This window comes from Ornithorhynchus anatinus, chromosome X1 (genome assembly GCF_004115215.2).
Source record: "Ornithorhynchus anatinus isolate Pmale09 chromosome X1, mOrnAna1.pri.v4, whole genome shotgun sequence".
In the NCBI taxonomy this organism is placed as follows: Eukaryota; Metazoa; Chordata; class Mammalia; order Monotremata; family Ornithorhynchidae; genus Ornithorhynchus; species Ornithorhynchus anatinus.
The window spans coordinates 26,423,841-26,441,869 of NC_041749.1; the positions used below are offsets into that span (position 1 = coordinate 26,423,841).

Below are 18,029 nucleotides of genomic sequence, written 5' to 3' on the forward strand. Positions count from 1 at the left end.
GAGGACATTACAATAGGAGAAAGAACAGAATGGAAAGTGGCTATGTGGATATGTAAATGTTTAAATTACATTGTACAGATGATTAAAAAAGTACTTCTGTTTTGAAAGGGAAGAAAATCCGCACCTATAGATTTGTATCATTTAATTTTGAGTGTTTGCTTATGTGCCATTTAAAAGAGAGGTATTTCATTCATTTATTCATTCATTCAATCCTATTGATTGAGTGCTTACTGTACGCAGAACACTGTACTAAGTGCTTAGAAAGTACACTTCAGCAACCAAGAGAGAAAATCTGTGCACACAAGGGGCTCAAAGTCTAGAAGGGGGGAGACAGACATCAAAAATAGTAAACAGGCATCAGTGGCATCAATAATACTAAATGGAATTAGAGAGATATATGTACATCAGGACAAGTCAAACAGGCACTAATATAAATAAATAGAATTATAGATATGTACATGTATGCGCAAGTGCTGTGGGGCGGGGAGGGGGCTAGAGCAAAGGGAGCAAGTCGGGGCAAGGTGGGACTGGGGAGGGAGAGCTGAGGAAAAGGCAGCCTTAGTCTGGAAAAGTTTTTATCCCTTATGGCTGTACTCTCTCAAGGACATAATTCAGTTGAGAAGTAGCAGGGCATAATGGAAAGAGTCTGGGCCTGGGAGTCAGAAGGTCATGGGGTCTAATCCTGGCTCTGCCACCTGTCTGCTGAATGACCTTACTCAAGTCACTTCACTTATCTGTGCCTCAGCTACCTCATCTGTAAAACGGGAGCTGAATCTGCGAGCCCCATGTAGGACAGGGTCTGTGTCCAACCCGATTTGCTTGTATGTACCCCAGTGCTTGACACATAGTAAGCTCATAACAAATACCACCATTATTATTATTTCAGTGCTCTATGCACAGAAAGCGCTCAATAAATGATTGACTGACTGAAGGTTAAGTAGCAATACCTGCATGAGAGAAACTGATGAGTAGGTTGAAGTCTGTATTCTACAACCTGATATTCCACCACTTATATGCCTTATTTGAAGAAGATATAGATGTTAGTCATGTTATTTATTGAGTGACGTAGTGCACTCTAGTAAACAACTTGGAGATGAAACAGAAGAACAAGAGATATTGCCGGCCTACAAGTAGCTTGCACTCTAAGTAGGGAGGGAGAAAATGGAAATAGCCAATGTAAATATTAATATTCACTGTCATATTTATTGAGTGCTTGCTGCATGCAGAGCACTGTACTGAGCATTTGGAAAGTATAATTTGGCAACAGACAGAGACAATCCCTACCCAAAAAGGGGCTAACAGTCTAGAAACGGGCTCACAGTCAAATCAGTATAATGCTGAGGATTTAATACTTGTGTTTCTTTAAGTCCTTAATATATGGATAATTAAATCAGGTGGGCATTTTGACCTTAATTACTTGGATTATTTTAGATATGTACATATAAACTCTGTGACCTATTATAGTAGTTAGACATTTCTACTAGGAAACAGCATCACCTGGGAAGGACCTGGGTTGTAATTCCAGCTCCACCACTTGTCTGCTGTGTGGCCTTGGCCAAGCCACTTCACTTCTCTGTGCCTCAGTTACCTCATCTGTAAAATGGGGATTAAGACTGTGAGCACCATGTGGGACAAGGATTGTGTCCAACCTGATTAGTTTATATCTCCCCCTGCACTTAGAACAGTGCTTGACACATAGTAAGCACTTTACAAATACCATTATTATTATTATTATTATTATTACTCTCTATGCTGGGGTTAAAAAAATGGTATTTGTTAAGTGCTTACTATGTGCAGAGCACTGTTCTAAGTGCTGGGGTAGATACAGGGCAATCAGGTTGTCCCACATGAGACTCACAGTCTTAATCCCCATTTTACAGATGAGGTAACTGAGGCACAGAGAAGTTAAGTGACTTTCCCAAAGTCACACAGCTGAGAAGTGGCAGAGTCAGGATTCGAACCCATGACCTCTGATTCCAAAGACCGTGCTCTTTCCCCTGAACTACACTGCTTCTCATACCAGTTAATCAGCTATGTTCCCTTGTAAGTGTGAAGCATCAAAGAGTCCTAAGTAACCTTGCCTCCTCTCACTTGAAATGAGCCTAGAATTCCCTTTTGTACATTCCTCATATTTACCTATTGATTTTGAAATCTCATCCTTCCTAATTTCAATCTTGCATTCTGTCTGTTTAATAAGTCCTATTAATAAATTGGCTGAATTTTCATTTATTAACATCTCAAAGCAAATTTTTTCTCACCTTTTTTAATTCATCAGCTTGTGATGTCTATAAGCTTTTTGAAAGCATTTAGCACTATTATTGTTTTACAGAGAGAGAAACTGAGGCAGTAGAGAGTAAGCGACTTGCTTAAGACTCTGTTGCAATTTAGAGGAGATCTTGCTCTACACTACAACTTGTTCCACACGGGCTTAGAAGAAGACTGCTGCCTCCTTAGTTCTGAGTATTATTTTCTTTGCAGTATTCAAGTTAATTCCATCATCAGAGGTATTCATTGAGTGCTTACTATGTGCAAAGCACTTTGCTAAGTGCTTGGAAGAGTACAATAGAGTTGGCAGACATGTTCCCTGCCCACAGCAAACTTGGTTTGGTAGGTTTCAGTTTCTGACATAATTTCTCAAGTCATAATTTTCAGTAGAAAATCTCTATTGTTAACTTTTAAAACACAACAATGGTCATCCTAGCCCTGAATGGTTAATTTTAAATTGAAAATGTTATCAGTGGGGGTAAGTCAAGGGTTTGGGCTGCAAAAATTAACTTTGTCCAGAAAAAAAAAAAATGATTTGCAAGTAAAATTATCCAGATTGCTAGGTGTTGATTCTTCAAGTGTGATGTCACAAAACCCATTTTTGCTCTTCCTTGTAACATCTTTGTGGTTTAGAAGCTACTTTTCAGTGAGTATTGGTAGCCTCCTAGATGATCAGCCCAGTACATAGCTTCTTGCCTTAGTGATCCATAAATCTTTCAGTTCCCTATGCTGACATATGATATAATCAATAATGAAATGTGACTGATTCAATTTTGGATGCACCCGAGGGTATCTTTCTCTTATTTGGTAAGTGGAAAAGAAAATGATTGATGACTGTTAATGCTTAGCATTATCACTGAGGAAAAAGTAAACCCTACCAACACTCTATGATCAGTGACTTTTTCCTGTGACTTGACATGCTACCCGAAATATTAAAATCTCCACAGCAGTGAGCTTGTCAAACCCATGAGTCTATCTAGATCTCTGTAGAACTTGTTTTGATTTATCACTATTGGTCATCGTAATCATTTTGGCACAGAACTCGAGAGACCGGTTTTATCTCTAGGAAGGCCAGACATCAGTAACTGACCAGTGCAAATCAAGCAACTGAGGTCCAGAGTGGTGACTTGCCCCAGGTAACAGTAAGCCAATGGCAAAGCTGGGACTAGAACCCAGGCTTTCTAACTCAGAGCTTCTTGCTCTTTCTGTAGGGTCATATTGCCGGTAGTTTTCAGGCTAATACATGATTTACCCTATTAGCCCCCATAAATGATTTTTTGGATATTTGCCCTATAATAGAAACAGCAGGCTACATAAGCAGTATACACAGCTTCAGTTCCAGTACAGGTCATAAAACAAACTAAAGAGAACAAAAGACATCCCAACTTATTACTGGGTTTACACTTCACAAAAGCCTTTTCTGGGCAGTATTTTGGTTTCTCTGACTTCTTCACACATGGTCCCTGTTTGATGTTTTTAGGAAACACTTTCTGCCCGGCCATTCTTGCAGCAAATCTGGGCCTTGGATAGATCAATCAGTCAGTGTTATTCTTTTTCAGCACTTACTGTGTGCAGAGCGCTGTCCGAAATACTTGGGAGACTAGAATAGAGATGGTGGATAGGATCCCTGGCCTTACTTGGGAATTCATTTTGGAATGATTGTGATGAAAAAGCTTTGCTGCCCCACTGTTGGCCTAGACCAGTCATTTGGTACCTGAGACAGACGTGAATGAATCCCCAGTAAAGGTGTTCCTTGAGTTGCTGCCTTGATCCTGTGACACTAATTTATTTATGATGTCACTTGAGTAAAAGTCTTTTGGGGAGATGTCACCTTTCATGATTTGATAAAAGACATTCAGTGTTTATCCTCATAATTCGGTTTCTCAGACTTTGGATTTTATTACAAGCCTGACTGAGTTTGCGTATAATTAACATTGCCTTACAGCGAGAGGAATGGTAGGTTTATTTTCCCCCATAATGGTTTTACCTCCATTTGTTTCATCAATAATTTAGCTTTGTATATCAAGGCATACTCCATTGTACACCTAGGATTGATTGGTCTCAGACGGTGCTAAAAAGAATGATCTATTTAAAAGTTGTCCAGTAATTCAGGGTCTCAACCTCTTCATATGTCATTCTATTTTTTAAAAGTGCAATGGCACCCTGGCTGATGTGAAATTTTTACTTCTTTTTCATTAACTGGTAGCAGAAGTTGTAGAGATTTAAACTGCACAGATCCTTTTCAGATTTTGATTTACAAATACTCCAAATACTAAAGAAGAACCTGAACTCATCGGTGTATAACTCTTCCTACCAGTGATGATAATGAAACCCCAGGATTTGCTGAAAGTATTGATTCACGTTAGACAGAACTGAATAGGCAAATGAGTCAGGGATTCAACAGATTCCTTGCACAACACAATCATTTCCTATGAAGAGGCTTTTTTGTGAGTTTCAGGAGTCAAAGTTGATTATAGGCACAACCAAGGCTTTCAAATGCTACCCTTGAAGGGTCTACCTTGTGCCTCTGTTTTAAATAGTAAAGATTATTATTATTTTTAACGTTGTCCGGGGCAGTGCCAAAGATGTTCACACCTCTTCCGCCCTGCCCTAACAAACATTCTCTTTCTCTGTCTCTCTCTCTTTCATTCACCTATTTACGTACTGTTGGTTACAAAATACAAAACCAGGTGGATTTTAAATCATATTTGGGTAATACTTGAAAGTACAAAGGAATGAATTTTTGCTCTACCCACAAGTTCCCTTTGTCAAATACTAACAATTTGAGTAACTAGATATGTAATGTCCATGCTGTCTTTGGTCAAATAATAATAATAATGATGACGGTATTTAAGCATTTACGATGTTCCAAGCACAATTCTAAGTGCTGGGGTAGATGCGAAGTAATCAGGTAGGGTTCACGTGGGATTAAGATCACAGTCTTAATCCATATGGGATTAAGATCACAGTCTTAATCCCCATTTTCCAAATGAAGTAACTGAGGCACAAAGAAGTTAAGTGATTTGCCCAAAGTCACACAACTGACAAGTGGCAGAGCGGACTAGAACCCACAACCACAGACTCCCAAGTCCATGCTCTTTTCAGTAAGCCATGCTGTCATACCCCCAAATTCTTCTCAGAACCCGAAGACAGATTTGCATTAGGATGGGTGAGCTGCCAAATCTTTTCTTCACTTTAATGTATTAAGCAGTGGAATTTATTGAGCACTTACTATGTGCACAGCACTGTACCGACTGCTTGGGAGAGTACAATACAAGAAAATTAGCAGTCACGTTCCTTGCCCGTAATGATCAGCTTCAACACTTTCATCTCTTCTCATTTTCGCAATTACTCTTTCTAGTTTCCTACCATTTCCCTGCATGATCAGCATCATTAATATCTAGGTAAGTGGTCCACCTGTGTTGATATCCCACCTGCAAAATTAATAAACCAAACTCTGAGTTTCACTAGTCAGAGACAGCTCCAAACCTTTTGTGTACCTGGAATTTTTTCTTGAATATTTTTTCCTATCTTGCTACACAATAGTTTGCTCCAAAATATCAATAACTTTCTTTTTTCCTTGTGTTCTCTCTCTGCTTTAGGGAAATGTTGAAAATGGGGGTCTTTGGTTGTGCTGTGTGATTTACTGTGCTTATCTAGGTTTTGTTTTGTTTTTTTCCTCACTGAGTTTTAACTGGGAACGGTTCCATTAGACCAGATGCAAAATGATGCAGTTCAAGTAAAGTGGGGAAAAAAGTCAATCTGTAGTAACTCCTGCCAAAAATGTCTGAACTTCCCCAAATGTCTAGCCTTCAGCTACTGTTGATTTCAGGATCCTTGGAAACTGTATAATCCCCCATCTTCGCCTTTTACCTCTGGAAATTTTACTCATATGGAAAAATGTCTAATACATATGTGGATGTGAGCTAGAGAACCAGCATGACCTAGTGGATAGAGCACGGACCTTAGAATCGAAAGCTCATGGGTTCTCATCCTGGCTCCGCCAGTTGTCTGCAGTGTGACCTTGGGCAAGTCACTTCATTTCTCTGTGCCTTAGTTATCTCATCTGTAAAATGAGGATTAAGTCTGTGAGTTCCATGTGGCACAGGGACTGTGTCCAACCCAGTTTGCTTGTAATCCTGCCTCCAGCGCTTAGCGCAATGACTGGCACATTGTAAGCACTTAACAAATATGACAATTATTATTAATAGTTATGTAATCTATTGATAATTTTGTTATAGTAGATCCGTCAGGCATGCAGAGACCTGAGGTAAGGATTTGAATTCTTGAAGAAGCATAGATATGTGGATAATAATAATAATAATGTTGGTATTTGTTAAGCGCTTACTATGTGCAGAGCACTGTTCTAAGCACTGGGGTAGATACAGGGTAATCAGGTTGTCCCACGTGAGGCTCACAGTTAATCCCCATTTTACAGATGAGGGAACTGAGGCCCAGAGAAGTTAAGTGACTTGCCCACAGTCACACAGCTGACAAGTGGCAGATCCGGGATTCGAACTCATGACCTCTGACTCCCAAGACTGGGCTCTTTCCACTGAGCCACGCTGCTTCTCTAAACCACCTTTCAGATTTTTAAGTTGAAAGTTATAAGATCTATATTTCGACTCTCTCAAGAAATATGTAGATTATCAACATTCACATCCATCCATTTGCCTCCAGGTTGCTAACCACAGATTATTTCACTTTTTCTACTTCAGTGGAAGCAAAAAAAAGTATCGATGGTATTTAGTGAGCGCTTACTCCGTGTGCAGCACTGTACGAATCACTTGGGAGAGTACTGTGTAATGGAGTTGGTGGAAAAGTCCCCGGCCTATGACCAATGGGCCAATGGGGATTAATCACATCCACCCCTTCAGGAGTGAGTCCCCAAATCTCTACCACCTTGGCAACCAAGAACCCCTGCCACAATTGGAGGTTGCTCGCCACCCACTGGTGCATTCCATCCCCTTCCCCACGTGCCTCAGTGGAAAGAGCCTGGTTATGGGTTCTAATTCTGACTCTGCCACTTGTCAGCTGTGTGACTTGGGGCAAGTCACTTCATTTCTCTGGGCCTCAGTTACCTCATCTGGAAAATGGGGATTAAGACTGTGAGCCCCACGTGGGACAAGTTTATTTCTCTGTGCCTCAGTTACCTCATCTGGTAAATGAGGATTAAGACTGTGAGCCCCATGTGGGACAACCTGATTATTTCTCTTTGCCTTAGTTACCTCATCTGGAAAATGGGAATTAAAACTGTGAGCCCCATGTGGGGACAACGTGATTATTTGGCTGTGCCTCAGTTACCTCATCTGGAAAATGGGAATTAAGACTGTGGGCCCCATGTGGGACAACCTGATTATTTCTCTGTGCCTCAGTTACCTCATCTGGAAAATGAGGATTATGACTGTGAGGACCCCCAAGTGGGACAACCTGATTACCTTCTATCTCCCGAGGTACTTAGAACAGTGCTTGGCACATAGTTGGAAAATAGGGATTAAGACTGTGAGGAGCCCCATGTGGGACAACCTGATTACCTTCTATCCCCTTCGGCGCTTAGAACAGTACATGGCACATAGTAAGCGTTTAACAAATGCCATTATTATTATTCCCACTCTTCCCAGACCGGGAGTGACCCTTGAAGGGACGGGAGAAGGATCGTCAGGTGGGCGGTGGGGCTCCAGGTAGAGGTCCCAGCCGAGCTCCTGCTTCGGTGCGCTGCAGCAGATGCAGCAGATGCAGCTGCAGCAGATGCAGCAGCGGCAGTGGAGCTTCTCCAACCCCTGTCTCTGCTGCACCTGCAGCCTTGGCTCGTAGGGGAGTTTATTCTCCAGGGAGGCCGCCCACCTTTTGCTCCCGCTTTAGCCCTGGAGCCGGGATCCCGTTCTTCTCCTCCAAGGGGGTGGGGAAGGGAGCTGAGGAGGAGGAGGAGGTGGTTGGTAGGAGGAAGGGGGCGGAAAGGACGGGCGAGAGGATGGAGAGGGAGGGAAAATTTTCCTTTTCCCCGTTTAGACTGTGAGCCCATCATTGGGCAGGGATGGTCTCTATCAGTTGCCCAATTGTCCATCCCAAGCGCTTAGTACAGTGCTCTGCACATAGTAAGCGCTCAATAAATACTATTGCATGAATGAAAAGATTCGCATCCCCGGCGACTGTTTGGGGTCCCTGACCGTGAGCATCCCCACCTCCCTCTGCAAGTCAGGATCAGATGCCCGGTGCCATGGGAGCATCCTCCCCGAAACCCCAGCCCGACCCCGAGGCTCGATGCCCAAATCTTTATTCGGTCCATCCCGGTCCAACCCTGAGCTCTGGGAGCAATGGGGGGGGGGGGGGGGCACGAAGTCCAGCCCTGCGGGAGGGGGGAAGCAGGGACAGAGCAGGAGGAGGAGGAAAACAGGGAGAAGAGGAGGAGGGAGAGGAGGAGGAAAAGGAGGAGGGAGAGGAAGAGGAGGAGGAGGGAGAAGAAAAAGGGGAGGAGGAGGAAGACGAGAAGGGAGAAGAGAAGGGGAGGAGGAGAAGGAAAAGGAGTAGGGAGAGGAAGAGGAGGAGGAAAAGGAGTAGGGAGAGGAAGGAGGAGGAGGAAAAGGAGTAGGGAGAGGAAGGAGGAGGAGGAAAAGGAGGAGGGAGAGGAAGGAGGAGGAGGAAAAGGAGGAGGAGGGAGATAAGGAGGAAAAGGGGTAGGGAGAGGAGGGGGAGGGGGAGGAGGAGGGAGAAGGGAGAGGAGGAGGAGGGAGCGGAAGAGAAGGAGGAGGGCTCAGCGGGGTCCGAGAGGGGTGCTCCGAAGGAGGAAGAAGAAGAAGAGGAGGTGGGGGAGGAAGAAGGCGCTACCCACAGTCGGGGATTTTTTTTTTTATTTTTTCTGTTCCTCCTCCTCCTCTTCGCTTCTTCCCTCGTCTCCCGGAATCTTCTCCTTGGAGGCTCCCCCGGCTGCTCGGCACCTAGATGTTCCTCCCCCCCGCCCCCCGGCAGGTCCCCGTCCTCCGGCTGCCCGGCTCTGCCCTGCCCTGCCATGCTCGTCCGCCCCCTCCCCTGAGACGCATCGTTTGGCAGAGCAAGGGGCGGGGGGGCTCCAGGGGGTCGTCAGCAGTGAGCTGGGGGAGGAAGGGAAAGGGGAGGGCTCTGTGTGTGTGTGTGTGACTGTAGGTCTGCCCAGGTTGAGTCCAGCGGAGTAAGTTGCATCTCCAGCACGTTCAGCATGCCTCCCCTCCCCTTGCCCGGTTTAAAGACCCCCCCCTCCCCAAATCCTCACCCCCCTCCCCATTTTCCAGCTCCGCCTCGTCGACCCCCCCTCCCCTTTTTCGCACGCCTCTGCCCACATTCACTCTCTGTCTCCAGTGGTGGCGTGGATGCCACCGGGAGAGAAAGGGAGAAAAATACCAAAGTCCCCCCACCCCCAACCCCCAAAGGGCCCCCAAAGCTGAGAGCGTAAAGGCTTGCCTTTCATGGCCAGCCTTTCTCTCTTTGCTGGCTGTAGCTAAAGCCGGAGCCCCAGGACATCCCCTCCTTCGCCGCCCCGGCAACCAACCGCTCACCTCGGCCAGAAGAAGGGGAGAGGAGGACAGACAACTCCCTACTCCTAGAAACTCCCCGTCATCGCTTCATTTCTGCCTGCAAAATCCATCTCTGCCCCCCCTTCTCTCCTCCCTCCCCACCTCAGGCCCCTGCCTCCCCCGGCTCCATTCAGATTGCTCCTTCCAGAGGGAATAAACTTAAAACTCTTTCGTCTCCTACCTACCCCTCCATCTGCACCACCGGCGCCTTCCCCCTCCCCACCCTCTCTTGCCCCTCCGGTCCTACACATTGACACACACGACTGCTCCATCCTGCCACTCTTGAAACTTCCCAACTGCTCGGAGTTGACATTATTCCAGCCAAAGGGCCACCACGGAAAATGACTCTTGATGCTCCAGGGGGGTGACTTTCTTATTTTTTTTTTATAATGCACTTCTTTCTTCCCCTTTAATTTTTTTTTTTTTGCAAGGAAATTTGCTCCATCTCCAGCAGCCACCGCTGCTCCTTTGATGTTGTGGTACGCCGTGCGCATGCGCCTCACATTAGAATTACTGCACTGGCCGGAATAAGTTGGATCTCTTCTCCTCTTCACTGAAACCTTAAATCCCATCCAAAGCCAAAGGGATGTTGAGAGTCCGGAAAAAGGGTTACTTTGGGATTTGGTCATTCCCCTTGATCATAGCCGTGGTCTGTGCTCAGAGGTAAGTGATCTCAGCATCTATTTCTCTTTTTCTCTCTACTTTGAATTGCCACTGCCTCTCTGCCACTGTTAATAGGAATGTAGTGTGGCTCTGACACTGAGAAACCTGTGCCTGCTCTTCTGTTTATTTCTCTTCTTCTTATTATTGTTATCATTTCAGTGTCAATGACCCTAGCAATATGTCACTGGTAAAAGAGACCGTGGATAAACTACTGAAAGGCTACGACATTCGTCTGAGGCCAGATTTCGGAGGTAATTTTGGTTGCTTTGCAAATAGCTGTCCCCCTAAGATGTCTCTCCCTCTCCAGCTTTGTGCTCTCTCTCTCTCTCTCTCGTTCTCGCTCTCTTTCAAAGTTGAACCCCTTGCTAATCGAACTCCCTAGAACGGGTCGTAATATGAACACGAATAGATCCGTAACGATCTCCTTTTTCACCCTTGTCCCTCACCTCGAGCTCCCGCGTTTCTTAGTTTCTTATGAACCTGTCATTTCGCCTCTGGCTAAAGTGGCTTAAATGGGGATGCAAATATCTTCTAGCTCGTAGTGGGGATAAGGAACCAGCTGTGTCTGTGGCCACCGTGAGCATTTAGGAGTGCGAGATGTGCTGCCAATTGATTAGGGGTGAGCATTTAACCCCCAACACATGGCTACTTTGCGAGAGTTTCCCTGGCCGTTTGCAGAGAGGGGATCCTTTGCCATCCCTTTGGCCTCCAAGACCTCCTGACCAGGTGGCACTGGGTACTTGCGGCTGCCCGACAATTAAAAGGATTCCGCGATACATCCTCCTGGTTGTCGCCGAGGAGGCTGAGAAAGGTTTCCATCTCGACTCGCAAGGAGGAGAAAGTGTTAAGAGGCGATGGGGGAGGGAGGCAAAGGAAAGGGGACGATCATCAACGTAATGTACAATCTGAGACTAAAGAGCGCCAAGGGGTGTGCGTTTCCGTATGCTGGTGTATCCGCATGTGTAGACGCATGTCAGCCATCCCAGACACGTGTGTTCATGTTACATAAAGTGTCCTTGTGGGGTGGGGAAGGCCGGGGCCTCGGGAAAGGAAACATTTTCTCTGGAGCAGATGAACAAGGTGGGGGAGGTGGAGGGGTTGACGGTGTCAGGGAAGTATCGAACTCTGTTAAGAATGAGTTAAGTTCTTAGAGATCACATTGCGGGCTATGTCGGTTCCTTTGCAGGTCCCCCTGTGGCTGTAGGCATGAATATAGACATTGCAAGCATTGACATGGTGTCAGAAGTCAATATGGTAAGAATTTCGTTTTGGTCCCTGGCTTCTCTTTTAAGCCTCTGATGATGCCGAGAATCTCTTGGGGTGGAGGGAGAAAATGGAAGTGTGGAGGTGGAGAGAGGATGATTTTTTTTCAATCAAATTCAATTTACAATTCCAGGTAATATTAACTGGCTTACCCTTTTCTTCTTCTTCTTCCACTTCCCCTCCACCACTCCTCCGGTCTTTCTGGTGGATTGTCTTGGGGGTGATTTTTTTTAAACGATTTATAATAGAAAGAGTTAAAAATAAAAACCCAACCCAAACATGCAAGGTTCTAAACCCTGTGTTGCTCCATGGGAAATGCTGCCAATGACATGTTTTCCCTAGCTTGGAAAGAGAAGAAGAGGAGGGAGGTGGAGGGAGATGGGATGGTCAGGAGAATAAACCCAATCCTACCCACCTCGTCACGCAAAAGAGAGGCGAATCAAGGTTCAATCCTGGATCTGGCCCTCAACAGCTTTGGACATCCATCCTCCCGGCCCGGCCATCCTGGCATCAGAAGGAAGGGACTATTTTCGCTCAGTGTTTGGGGTTTTTTTGGTTGGTTTTTTTGGTTCATCATGATTCACTGCCCCTTCGATTTATTGATCGAAGCCCCTGCGACTTATTGATGACCGTACTACTTAATAGATACCTCTTTGACACGTAAAGTTCAACGCTATTGAGCAGAGGCTGGACGTTTCAGCCAGCGAACAATGTGAGGCTTGTTTTGCTTCGTGCACGGGCGCCCCCTGCCGGGGTCGAGGAGGCTCTGCGAGCTAGAAAGACGAATTTCCCTGCCTTCCCCTTGCAACCTCCCTTAAGATGTGATTCCCTTGAACGCTTTTGAAGACTATTTCTTCTCTGCCTTGGTAGTTTGTGACTATTTGGCAAAAATGTCCATTCTTCAGGTAGAGGAGTTAGTCCCAGCGCTAGCAATTCAGCGTCACAGGCCCCACAGCAAACCAATCCTTCGGTTTGGAGAGGTGTACACTGTATTAACAAGTACAGGTGGGAGTTGGGAAATTAGACGAAGTAGAGGTGAATTTTCCAGGCTTGTCCCTCACAATATTGAAGAGTACAGTAAAGGATTCACTCTATTCAGTGAGGCATTAACTTCACTCCTATAGCCATAAACTAAACCAGTCTTCCCAGTCCTGATAGCCAGACATTGCTTCCCTGCACGTGAGGGAAAGTTTGGAGTACACGTAAAAGTGATGTATTTCTCCCCAACCATCTCTGCATGTTAGGAGCATATCTTTCCTATTTTACCTTTTACCTCATGATATCAACTTCAAACTGCACAGCAGTCATGTACAACATTCCCTTCAGGCATTTATGCGACTTTATGGTTATGAATAATGAATACTCTCAGAAAAGGTTTCCAGAAGTGAAAAGATAACACAGTCATGGTGATGTAAGTTAAGGTCGGGATAGCCTTTCTGGTCTGATTTGGATATAGATATAAGAAAGAAAATAATAGAAGATACTCAACTTTTGCCTTTCCTTAACCCAGGGGATAGAGAAAAGAGACTCTCTAAATGTGATGGAATTCAAAGTGGGAAGGAGCCAACGACTTTTAGTGCTCACCTATTTTCTGGAGGATACTCAGTATCAGGAACTCGTAATTAAATCAGTGCTTTACTGAAGCAACTTTGCTAAGAACATTAAAGGTACCACAGTTTTCAGTGTCGTGCCAAGCGTGTTTAGCCTGCATAAAGCATGGTGATACACAAGTGGAGCTGTGGTATGACCAGAGTTCAGATAAAACTTTAATCCAAATGTCCCAGGAGTCTAGGTGAAGTACCCTCTTTGAAATCCAACTACTTACTATTGCAAAAATGCAATAGAGTGCCAGTTATAAATACTAGCTTGTAAGTAAGAATGAACTACAGCATGAACAATAAAATTCAAGTTTTACAAAAAACAGTCCCACAACAGGAGACCTCTTTGTTTTTGAGTTCTACACTAAAATTTTAGTTAAATGGAGATTGAGTTACTTAAGAATAAATCATGATTAGCCCTATTGTCCTAAAAATTATACTCTTTAACCTGAAGATTTATTCATTTGGAAGCAATAGATGTGTGATACTCTGTTAATAATAGAAAATGTTCCCTAAGAACAGGCTGTTTTTATCAGATGAGACTATATTTGTGTCATTGTATCCTGAACATTAGGGTCTCCAGAATTCAGGATTACATTATTCTAAAAGAATGAATAATCGATTCTCTAAATAAGGCCCCAAAGTGGATTACAATGGATAATTGCAGTATGTTGTCTTGGCGTCTATTTTTGGTCTTTTTCTGTTAGAGTGACTTCCTTTGAAGAACTAAACATCAACCCACCTTAATTTTTAGGCTAGATAACTTTGGTTATTCTTCTTCTTCATTATTCTGAATATGTCATATTGGATGGAGTAGTTACGCTTGTTAATGTTAGAAAAATTAGTTCCTGGGAAATCTGGAAGCCAAACACATATTTTAAGAAGGTGACAAATTCTAAAATGGCTGGTAAAGGTGCATGTTCACTTTGGAAAGGGATAATGATACCAGTGTAATGTGACTCAGATCAGAGGCAGTCTCACAGCAGATCCTATTGAAGAACATTGTTCATTTCTTTATTAGAATGTCCCTCTGCACAAAGATTGGATTTGAAATGGCAGGTTTTTAGGGGATTGGTTAAATTGGCAGCATTCTTTTTGTTAAAATTCTTTGAGAAAAAGTTCATTTTAACCCCCACCATTCACTAGAAGGATTAGAGCCTGCTGTAGTGTATGTCTTGCATTTCTGCTTCGACAGGCTTTTTCTGTATTTAAAGCTGAGGCTTCTCCATTTTGAAAGGACAAACTTGCCAACCAAAATGAAATAATATTTCATTTCTCAGGAAATGTGTCTAATATTGAAATGGCAAAATGCTCACTAAGCTTACTGAGTGAGCTGAAAAAGGAAAGAAATGATATTTTGAATTTTAAATTTAGGAAGAGAATGTTTTCATTCAATTGTATTCATTGAGAGCTTACTGTGTGCAGAGCACTGTACCAAATGCTTGGAATGTACAATTTGGCAACAGATAGAGACAATCCCTGCCCAACCACGGGGGGAGAGAATGCTTGTAAAGGGGGAAGACCTAATCAAACACTTCTCCTCCCTTTCTTCATTTTCCTTTCCTCTTTTTGCTCTCTCCTTCCCTTTCTGTCCAATGAAGTTCAGATCACTCAATTTGATTACTTGCTTATTATTCTGGTTTGGAGAAGGAGAAAATTGATGTTGTGGACTTTGGATGGGTTTTAGGTTGGAAATAATTCTTAAGTTTCAGTAGTCAGTACCCTAGTTTGAACTTTTGAGGACTGTTGATGTAACGGGTTGGAGAAGGATGTGTGCAGTGCAGCATAATAGAGAAAGGGGATCTTAAGTGGTGAACCACTGGTCCATTTCAGTTGGGTTGGGCCTGCCTCAGTTTGAGCTTATCCTTTGGCGTTCCTTCCATGCCCTTGTAAATCCTTAGGTGTCTGTTTTGGCTGTGGAGAGAGAAGAGCAGAGCCAGACTGTGGATCATTTCTAATTTCTAGTTGTTTGCAAATCTCCACTAAAGAACTGAGTGGTGAACTGATATATAGGTCTGAACTCAAAATGCATATAAATTGGTGCCAAGACAGTGAATAATAATTATGGGATTTGTTAAGTGCTTACTATGTGCAAAGCACTGTTCTAGTGAAGCTATAGTGCACTAATTTCTGATGAATTCTTACATTTTCCTCAGGAACAAAGTTGTCTGCTAATCCAGTGGTCTGATATCAATATTTTTGTCCTGAGTGCTAGGTACTCTTTGTTTTTTTCTCTTAATATGCTTGGAAATTTTGTACTGTAGGTGAGAAATCTAGCAGGATCTTAGATTCTTAAGCCCAGATGTTTCTCTTGATACTGTATTCTGCACTAGATAAGATCTATTACAAATGACTCTTACACAGGATGCTTAAGAAACTTTCTAGGTGCTTGTTACCATACTTTAACATTGTGCCTGTTCTCAAAACTATTATGAAACGACACTTTCTGAGTCACACTCAGATCCCTTTGTTATTCTCCAAGATCTGAGTTTTGCTTAAGATGTCAACTGAGTGGAATGTGAGTGAATTGAGCAATAGAAGTTATTTTGTGCCTTTGCCACTTATCACATCCTGAGTGATGGATTTAATTATAATTTCATAGACCATTAGTAAGAATTCTAGATAAAGGAGATGAGAGGACAAGTTACCAGCTCTCTATATGCTTATGTTGAAAAGTCCATAATTCAGGCCTTTGTTGACTTGTACCCTTGAATATGTGTTTGTCAACACTGTGATAAAAAGGTTGGCTTGAATTTGAAAACTATCATTGGCAAATTTGGGTTGATATCAAGCTCCCAAAATTTGTTCTTCAAAATGTCTTTGACCATTCCTTTTATACTTTGCAAGTCTCTAGTCTCCTTTCATAAATGATTAAACTCCCACTGTCCATTCATTCATTCAATAGTATTTATTGAGCGCTTACTATGTGCAGAGCACTGTACTAAGCGCTTGGAATGAACAAGTCGGCAACAGATAGAGACAGTACCTGTCATTTGACGGGCTTACGGTCTAATCGGGGTAGACAGGCAGACAAAGACAATGGCAATAAATAGAGTCGAGGGGAAGAACATCTCGTAAAAACTATGGCAACTAAATAGAATCAAGGCGATGTACATTTCATTAACAAAATAAATAGGGTAATGAAAATATTTACAGTTGAGCAGACGAGTACAGTGCTGAGGGGGTGGGAAGGGGGGGGAGGAGCAGAGGGAAATGGGGGGAAAAGAGGGTTAAGCTGCAGAGAGGTGAAGGGGGGGGGGTAGAGGGAGTAGAGGGAGAGGGGGAGCTCAGTCTGGGAAGGCCTCTTGGAGGAGTTGAGTTTTAAGTAGGGTTTTGATGAGGAGAAGAGAGTTAGTTTGGCGGAGGTCAGGAGGGAGGGCATTCCAGGACCACGGGAGGACGTTGCCCAGGGGTCGACGGCAGGATAGGCGAGACCGAGAGACGGTGAGGAGGTGGGCAGCAGAGGAGTGGAGTGTGCGGGGTGGGTAGTAGAAAGAGAGAGCCTTTGGGGGAGCCACCATTATACTCTTTAAGTGTATTTATTGAGAGCGTTCTACACGCAGAGAACTTACTAAGCACTTGGAAGAGTTCAGAACAACAGAATTAGCAGATCCCTGACCATAATAAGCTTATTTGTTACTTAAGACTTTGATCGGAGTGCCAAGTTTCCAGTTGCTCATGTAAAACTTCAGCAGGTAAAGAAAATGCAAAATACATAGAACAGCCAATTGGGGGATAAGATGGGAAATTGCCGTTCTTTAGGACAGTTGTGTATTTTGTCCTGGATTTTAGTTTCTGTGTGTCGGGTGAAAGGGAAAGAGGTCCCATGGGTAGCAGTTGGAATAAGGTCAGTTCCACATGGAGTTCAATCTGGGTGAATGAAGCAAGGTGGAATGGGTTGATCTCACTGAAAGAGAAAAGATAATGAATTAACAGAGAACAGCAGAAGGACTTTCACATTGGGAATGGGAAAATGTTCATGTTTTGTGTATATAATGCAGAGGAAAAGAAATGAAAGGGTAAGGTGTAGATGGAAGTGGTGGGGAATAAGATGAAGGAAAAGGGAAGGTCTACACAAAGAACAAAAAGGGCAGAGTAAGAGTCTGAGGAAAGTAATTCAGAGGTAATTGGAGATCTGGATAAAAATGAGGAGCAAACTAAGTGCAGATTTGGGCAGGGAAGGTAGAGAGGAAAAAGCAAATTGCAACCCCCTTTTGTAGAAAAGCTGGATCAATCATTACCAAGTTTTATTAGATAAAGAATGCTATAATTCCTTGCCATAGAATTTTTAAACTGGGAACCCCAAAAAGTGACCAGGATCAGAAAGTAGGGCAAGCCAGATCCTTTTGGCATTAAAATGCCACCAGATGCCTCTGTTGGAGATCAAATCTCCAGGATTCAGCCTTTTTTGCAGAAACATGACCTCCAAGAATTTCATTCTTTTTCCTTGGGCATCTTTTCTTTTGCTTCCCTATTATTTGGTTTCATTCTGAGTCATCTGAAGGGCTAGTGCTTGGTTAGGGTATTTACACTGATTGAGACTTGAAAGTGCTTCTATTGTTTCCTTAAGTTCTCACTCTAGAATAGTTGTGAGAAAACATAATTTAGAAATTGTGTTCAATGCTAGATACTTAAAGTCTTAAGGGTTTGCTTCTATGGAAATGGGTTTTTTGGTTTGTTAGTGAGATGACTG

The 18,029-nt window shown here is 43.5% G+C and overlaps 1 protein-coding gene across 3 annotated transcripts in view; it reads left to right on the forward strand.

The window, feature by feature from the left end:
- The first annotated feature begins 9,355 nt into the window (after window positions 1–9,355).
- The window catches only part of GABRB2 (gamma-aminobutyric acid type A receptor subunit beta2), a 194,120-nt gene continuing 185,446 nt past the window's right edge, over window positions 9,356–18,029 (forward strand). Inside the window, exons 1-4 of one of the 3 annotated variants that reach the window (XM_029049638.2) lie at window positions 9,356–9,430; window positions 10,244–10,475; window positions 10,635–10,726; window positions 11,662–11,729. In XM_029049638.2, coding sequence (XP_028905471.1) covers window positions 10,399–10,475; window positions 10,635–10,726; window positions 11,662–11,729 — 237 coding nt within the window. In that variant the 5' untranslated portion in view covers window positions 9,356–9,430; window positions 10,244–10,398. Of the gene's footprint in view, window positions 9,431–10,243; window positions 10,476–10,634; window positions 10,727–11,661; window positions 11,730–18,029 lie in introns of those variants that run through there. The other 2 variants (XM_029049639.2, NM_001168262.2) reach the window with 2 other exon arrangements.